The sequence below is a fragment of the Limulus polyphemus genome, unplaced genomic scaffold (genome assembly GCF_000517525.1).
Source record: "Limulus polyphemus unplaced genomic scaffold, Limulus_polyphemus-2.1.2 Scaffold541, whole genome shotgun sequence".
NCBI classification, from domain to species: domain Eukaryota; kingdom Metazoa; phylum Arthropoda; class Merostomata; order Xiphosura; family Limulidae; genus Limulus; species Limulus polyphemus.
In genome coordinates this window covers 126,371-134,507 of record NW_013666151.1, presented here as the reverse complement: position 1 = coordinate 134,507, position 8,137 = coordinate 126,371, and the positions used below count along the sequence as shown (strand labels likewise).

Below are 8,137 nucleotides of genomic sequence, written 5' to 3'. Positions count from 1 at the left end.
TTTACTTTGGTGTTTTGTACTAGGTCCTGACGTGTTCGACAGGAACAGCACGCACACTGCTACTTCTTGGCGAGAAACCCCCAAGCCATAATACAACACTAAACCAATTAAAGCCTTCCACGAGCTAGATACCACCACCTGCTTACCCATACCTATAAATATCCACCAACAGTAATCACAATTCACACAACATTCAGCCTTGATAATGGATGCAGAACGCATTCGAAATGCGTCGGCCCACTCATCACTAGCTACAACTTTCACCCGTTGTTCTAACAATGTTAAGACGGCTTATCGACTTTTTGAGAAGAATTCTAAGAAGAAAGTAAACCTACAGACATCGGTCTTGTTTAACAAAATCTGCCTACATACATATATATATACATATATACATTAACTAGCTGGAGTACCTGTCCTTTGGAGGGTGAAATAAAAACTCGCTTGTAACAAAGGACAGGAAATTGTGCTTCTATTTTCTTAACATAATGAACATTAAAAATGCAATAAAAATACGTAAAGGTACCAATACTGAAAAGAAAGATATACTGTTTTCAAATTAGACCTTTCTGAAAACCTTGATAAGAGTTTATATGTTGTTGTATTTGTTGTTTGTTTAAAGTTATGCACAAATCTACACAATGGCTATCTGTGCTCTGCCCATCACGGGTATCGAAACTCGGTTTCTAGCATTGTAAGTCCACCTACATAACTCTGTGCCACAAGGGGGATTGTTGTTGTACAAAATGTCTATTAAAGTATATTTGCATCCGCCTTTTGTTTGCTTCCTGTGATGAATTTACTGTTATATATCTTTATAAATATCGATATTTGTTTAAGTTAAATTTATATTTAAAAAATTCACATAACTTATAAATCTGTATTGAAAAATTCCCGCCTATTCACTAAACTTGTAGAAGATTCTAGAGTGTAAGAATCAACAATACATGTAAACACTAGTGTATCATCAGTATCGTTGGGTAAGCTGAAATTTCGAGAAACTCTCCTCACGCCTATAAATATAACCAACGCGATGCGCCAAAAGACAGTATATATTATTGGCTTGCTACAGTTGGTGTAGCCAACCTCGGAAGCTATAATTGTGATTAACGCTTATTAATCAGGAAACTTCAGCCATTTGACCAGGAACATCTATAAATTTCGAACATTACAAACCAGTTAACTGCAGTGGATTCACCTCGAACATTAGAATTTCTACGAAAATATTATATAACTTCTTTGTGGACACCTCGGCGTGTGTGACCGGTGAAGAACGGATCTAGCTAGCTCCCAGTTAAGTGAATTGTATCTACATCTACTCAAAATTAATTCGCCAATCATGAACCTTCCATAAGATATCAAGGAAGTTCCAGACCAGATAGAGGACTAAATATTGTTAGCAAAACTTTTGCACATAGATCATTATTTGTAATAACCGTTATTGTAAATTGTGTTATATTTTGTATATTAAAATATATTTGTATTAAAAAAGAAAACTGTGTGTGTCAATCTTGTTGGCAAATATCATAAATTGGATACTTCTAAATCTAAATTATAATTTAACTCAGCTTTTGGCTATTTGAAATTTTAATAAGTAACAATCCGTTGAAATGAAGTGCGCCCGCATATTCAGGACAGACCAAAACTGAGTATTTTTATAATAGATTGTTGATTAAACTTTTCCAAAATGAAGGGAAACTAACAAAATTGAAATATTATTAACTCTAAGTAATTCCAGATGTGTTTAAACAGTACCTGTCCAGTACATTTGACTCCTTTTCACTATCATTTTCGTATAATATTTTATTAACTAACATAGTGTTAATGAGTATTTGCATTCCCATAAATATTCACCTAAAAATTAACATGCATACAATCTTTGTTGCAAGTAAAAATATATACAAAATTATTCTCACCTGGCTTGCTAACCCTAATCAATTCAGGAAAACTACTGGAAGGATAAATGTGGCATTTACCTATAGCTCCACTCATGATGACAACGTCATACGTATCTAATAGTAATACAAATATAAATTAAAGAAAAAACATTTCCTGGACTTAATAGGCATGTTGTTCTCAAAAGTAAATTTAATACCTGTGTGTTGTTAGTTTCTTGTATTATTTGCTCATAGGACTTATTACACTTTATTATAATTATTCATATATGCTAATAGTAATACAGTGACATGTTGCCCCTATGACATGTACTGCACTAATTCATGGTGGATTCAAAACTTCTTGACAGTTATTAGCTCCAAGGGTAGCTATGTGTTAAAAGTAAGTAAAAAAACCAAAACCTTTCCAAACTGAAATGTTAAAAAAGATAAAACCATATGGCAAAATGTTTCGAAGGAAGGATGCTCTCATCTTTCCATGGAAGTAGGAAAACTTATACAGCAGGGTGTTTAGGATAGAAAGAGGCTCAAACACCAAGCCCAGCTTATCCCAGAGCAACCAACAAAAAGAAAAAGCCAAGGTTATAAAAAAAACTAGCTCAAAAAGCTGGATATATCTCTTGAACCTGTTAACTAAATAATAAAATATTTAATAGAGGCACAAAAGTCAAAGTACACAAGCTCTCTCTCACACCTCTAAGTCAATATTTGTTAACATGAGAAAGATGGTCATAGAAACTGGAATCTCAGCAATAATATCTAATAAATATATCTATTATCCAGGAAACAAAGTACAGTGGTAAAACTAAAAAGGTAAAAAGTTAACCTCGTAAGAAAGATATCAAGAAACATCTGCTATAAAAAGCAAACAGAAATAGAGAACCAATCAGGAAAGGGTAAAATATACCCTACACATGGTGTGGTGGAACTATGAACTAAGATCACAGAGTCTCGTGTGTGTGTGTGTGGGGGGGAGTAAAGTATCAAACACAAAAAGCAGATATCAGATGCTTCAACCCAGACAATCCTGTTTCTAAAACTACATTCACCTCCTGTTGTCAATTATGGAAAAGTAAATGCTTCTAATAAAATTAAAAACATAAAACAGGTTATTACTAGTATTACCCAACTTTAGGGGTTAAAAGAAATATCCTCTAAAGTTACATCCCATCTTTAATAATAGATACCTTTATGAACAGCATTTGTTGAATTTTAAAACAACATAATAATCCATTTGAATTTAGTTCTGCTATTGATTCTGTAAAAGCTGTTACAAATACTCAGCCACTATATTAAATAAATATTCATTTTATTAACCCTCAGAGTACCCATTTATTTTTAATTCATTCACTAAATGTGGAGTCCACATACTGAATCAAATTGAGTAGTTTTATGTTGTTTGCCTGTTACAACACTGACAAAACAATAGGTTGAAATTATGCATAAAGCCACTCAATGGGCTATCTGTGCTTTCGCCACAATGAGTATCAAAACCCGGTTTCTAACATTGTATGTCCGCAGACATACCACTGTGCCACTGGGAGGCAATGGAAAGTTAGTGAGATTAATTACAATACTGATGGTATTTTTACTTAAAATTTTCCATGTGACTCATAATATAAATATAATATAATTTATTATTATAGTAATACCACGCACTTTTCATTTTTATGGTTCTACATACAACAACAAAATTAGTTTTAAATATTTTTGTCAGTTCACTTGTGAATGTACCATTTGAATTATTTAATTCTAAAATTCTTCATACTAAAACACAGAAGGATTTTTTGCCTCATTTGTTTTCTTTTTTTGATAATAACATTATTGCTTTTAAACAAGTTTTATGAACAGGTTAGTAATATCAGTTTGGATGCTAATTAATTCTTCTAATGTTGCTACCTTAGATCTTTACTTTTATGAAAGTTTGATTATGAGTAGTACCTTATATTAATAATTTTTATCTTAGAATACATTAGGTTTCAATAATTAGACTATAAAAAACTATATTACTTCCATAATTCCTGCTGAATTGAAAAATAAAATACTGTGTTATCAGTTTGCTTTATCTGGTATACAAACACATTGCTTTGATTTAGAAATAAATGAAAATAATTTGACACAAATATTTCTGCTCAAGGATAAATAAAAATGCTACTTCCAAATTTATTCTTATTTTACAAAATGGTGACATTAATGTCATGATCCCACAAGTAATCTGGTCCATAAACAGTTGAGAAAAAAATTGACTGCTTCAGTAATTCAATAATGAAATTTGAGATGTTATTTTAACACTTAAGAGTTTGATATAGTGTACAATAATAATGAAATAGTTTTGCATGATATCGGTAACCTAAATAATGCAACAATAACACGGCAAGCTATGATAAAGGAAAGAGGTCATCTCATCTTCATACCATAAACATGGAAGATACAAAAATGATTTGGTAAGTGAACAGTTTAGGGAAACTAAACAGTAAAGAAAGGAAATTTGGTTTTGTTAGTTAAAATGTTGGTTGTATTTTGTTTCCTACATTTAATGATTTAATTATTGCATCTGTATATTAATAAATGTTAATGTAATTATCAAGAATTAATTTATTGTTAATTATGGAAGTTTAAGTTAATGTACCATTGTTTTCTTGTGTAATAAGATTGTTCAGAAGACTTCACAGTTCAAAGGGGTGGAAGAGTTGCAAGTTAAGTTTTAATCTAGACATTTGTAGAATATTTTATTGTTGATTAGATAGAGGGAAGTTTGACAAACACATGAGATGAGTGCTTAACTTAATTCTGGATTTTCTACAAAGTTTTAGAACTTAGGCCTGCCAGTAGTGATAAGAACACTTCCAGAGAACTAACAAAATGTAGGGCATTTCTTTTCAGGATGAGTCATTCTTTGACTTGTAACCAGATATCAAATTATTCTAATTTAGAAAGAATCTAGAGCTAAATACAGCCCTATTTCCATATAGATATGTGATGCTTGTGGTAGAGACGGAAGTATATTGTAAGCATTATGTGATAATACTGAACATAATAGATGTCAAAACTCCTCCAAACCAATGGCATAGTTGCTCGGATACCTAGACAAGTAAGACCATCAACCATGACATAAGCAGACAATAAACATCTGCAATTCTTGCTTACCAAAACCATGTGCATCTGCTCTCACAATGCATAACATGTTCACAGCTTCAAATGGATGCTATTCTATTTTACAGTCAGTTAGAATAAAAGTTATCTCAAATTTCCTGTTCCTTCTGATCATAACTTTTATTGTTCTCTTTCTTACCATCCATACTAAAATGTTTCTGTTGTTTTATATCTTTTAAAACACTTTCCTTGCACTAATGCTATTCTGTTTGTCAGTTTTACTCAAGAATGTATTTCATTATTTGATGGCATTTTTCTCGATTTATTTCTTTGTTAGATTGTGGAATTTCATGTCTCTTTACAAGCATCAATTTAAAGGTTACCAGGTTGGTAATATCAGATACACTATTATAACATGATGCCAATCAACCCCCTTCAATTCATTGCCATGGAAATTAGACATCTCATTATCAGTCACATGACCTGAAATGTGTATGACTGGTCATTCAACGTATGCTAAATCTATAATAATTCTGTCTAAGCTGCCATTTTGAAATGAATTACAGTTGAAGTGTTCTAAGTTCTGGATGAACTACAGCTAGACATCAAAGAAGATATTTGGAAGTTTGACCTTTGTGGAGATTCACTGTTCAAATTGAAGCAGACTATTGTGAACTGGCTACAAGGGTGTCACATTGTCATCTGTAGTATATAAAAACTGCTTCCAAGCTATGGCATAGTTGTTTGGATACCTAGTCATACTAGACAATCAACCACAATGTAAGCAGATGACTACTGTGTGCGTGATATTCCAGCCCATCACAATCACAATGCACCTGCTTTGAGATTGAATAAGATATTTGCAGCCACAAAGAGATACCATGTTTTATACGGTCAATAAGAAACAGACTTCATAAAATTGAATTGTAATGGTGTATCAAATGTCCAGTAAGGTGCAATACACTTAGATGAATATGCAAAATAGTTCACTTGCAGTTCCAAAAACACTTTTAGTGAACTAAAAATATGCAGGGATATTTTCTTTAAGATGAGTCACTCTTCACTCTGTAACCAGACATCAAAGTACACTCATTTGGAAAGAACTTAGAACCAGATACAGCCCCATTTCTGTATAGAAATGTGATGCTTATAGTAGAAGTGGAAGTATAATCTAGGCAGGAGTAGGTATTGGAGGATTTACTGATCTGTATATCCTGTGGAATGGTGCACTAATAATTATGCATATTATGGAGACTACATCCTACAACATCCTTGTGTTGTCATATGCTGGTACAATTGGCTCCAACTTCGGCGTAATGGATAATCATGCCTGTTCCGAGTATGCTAAATTGCTCAACATATACCTTGATGAAGAAGGAGTTGATGAAATCGAGTGCCTGCATGCTCACTGAAATTCAATAATATTAAGAATGCAAATATTGTTCTTGGAAGATGCACCACATTCCATCATTTGTCTCTAGACAATGAAGATGTCTTGGAAACTCTTTCAGAAGGGTGGTTGAGAATACCTTGCCATCTTATCCACATTCTGATTTTAAGTATAAAACACCGGTGCAGCTGCTTTTATTGTTCTTCATACCATACACTATGGAATATTATGAAAATGTAAAGCTACCTCTAACAAATGTCTACTTACTTTTTAAAATATAAATTTTTGTGTGACATTACATCATAATTTTTAACAAGTCTTTATTATTTTTATCAAATTTAATTTTATTGAATTGTCACATAAAACATTGATCTAAAGATCACACTTTTACTCATTTAAATGAAGGCTTGTTTTAACTTTGAGTAGAACTCTTCTACAACTTCATCAAATACATTATATCCATTTTCAATTATTTTTCACTTCATGATGATGAAACTCAAAGTACCTTACTAACCAAGGTTTGCACTGATTCATGCTCCACCAAACTTGAACATGCACATGCTTGTGCCTTTGAACAATCAACAGTAATGAAAATTAAGCAGACAATTAAAACAATGCAAACAAAGAAAACAGTTGAGACTACACTAGTCACAAATTTGACCACAGATATAAACTTAATCTAAAATTTTTGATTGGATGTTTTAAGAAAGTTAACAACTGATCTCTCACACTTTCATTTAAAATATTCTTATGCCTCTGGTCTTTTGTTAATTTCCCGTATAATTTCTTTCGGATGAAACTTTAGCAATACAAGTCCTTTCTTAAATAAAACTAGTTTATTCTTTTTCAATTCAACTTTGTAATACACTTGATTTCCACAGTCACTTTAAACACATGCTATAATTCACAATGATTCACGCACTTACTTACGTTCATTACCGAGCTTGACTCAATTGTCCATCTTTATCTCTACCTGTCTGCAATTCAGTTCCAATTAATTTGTCTCACATTATCCGGTGCACTTATATACAGTAATAGAGGGTGCCTAGCACATACTGGATTATTCATGATGTTCCCCGATCCTTCTAGAATATCATGACATGTTACCAGCATCATGTGACTACCGCTGTCGTAACACTGCCCCTTCCTTAGTATTGTTCGTCCTGAACAATAGCCAATTACATTAAACTAATAAACAATTAACAACAACTTAATTAAATTTACAGAATTTACAAACACACAATTAAAATTCAACAAAGTCTCTTAATTTTATGGGACGCATCTTCTTCCGTACTGGTCTCCATCTCGTTGGCTTCTGCTTCATGTGGGGTTCATCTGCTTCATCAGGAAATGTCCTATCATTGGTAACAGTCACATCAGTGGTAGTAACTTCATCAAGGGCTTCAATGTTTCCCTTCTCAAAACCGAGTAGAGTTTCTTCTTCGACAGTGGCTTTTCAGGTGACATGTCTTCAGCAGTGTCATTTGTTCTGTTGTTCACTTCGTCTCCAACTGAAATGTCCTGGACCGTGATAACGCCAAAGCCTGTTGGCATGCACCACCTTTGGCTTACCTCGCCGACCACATTTTATCCAGAAAGTCACATCTGAGAGACGATCCACTATGTCATATAGGCCTTCCCATGGAGAAAACAACTTAGGAGACTTCCCGTTTGTCTTCCTGGGATTATACAACCACACCTTGTCTCCTGGTCCAAAGTTGACTTCAGTAGATCTCTTATCATAAGTTAACTTCATCGAATC

General features: G+C 33.1%; 1 protein-coding gene across 2 annotated transcripts in view; it reads right to left on the bottom strand.

Annotated features, from left to right (window-relative positions):
- Positions 1 to 8,137, bottom strand: part of LOC106458984 (malonyl-[acyl-carrier protein] O-methyltransferase-like) — a 25,430-nt gene that overhangs the window by 1,173 nt on the left and 16,120 nt on the right. For both annotated transcript variants that reach the window (XM_013918549.2, XM_013918550.2), the window contains exon 4: positions 1,914 to 2,009. In XM_013918549.2, the coding sequence (XP_013774003.2) occupies positions 1,914 to 2,009 (96 nt within the window). The remainder of the gene's footprint in view (positions 1 to 1,913; positions 2,010 to 8,137) is intronic.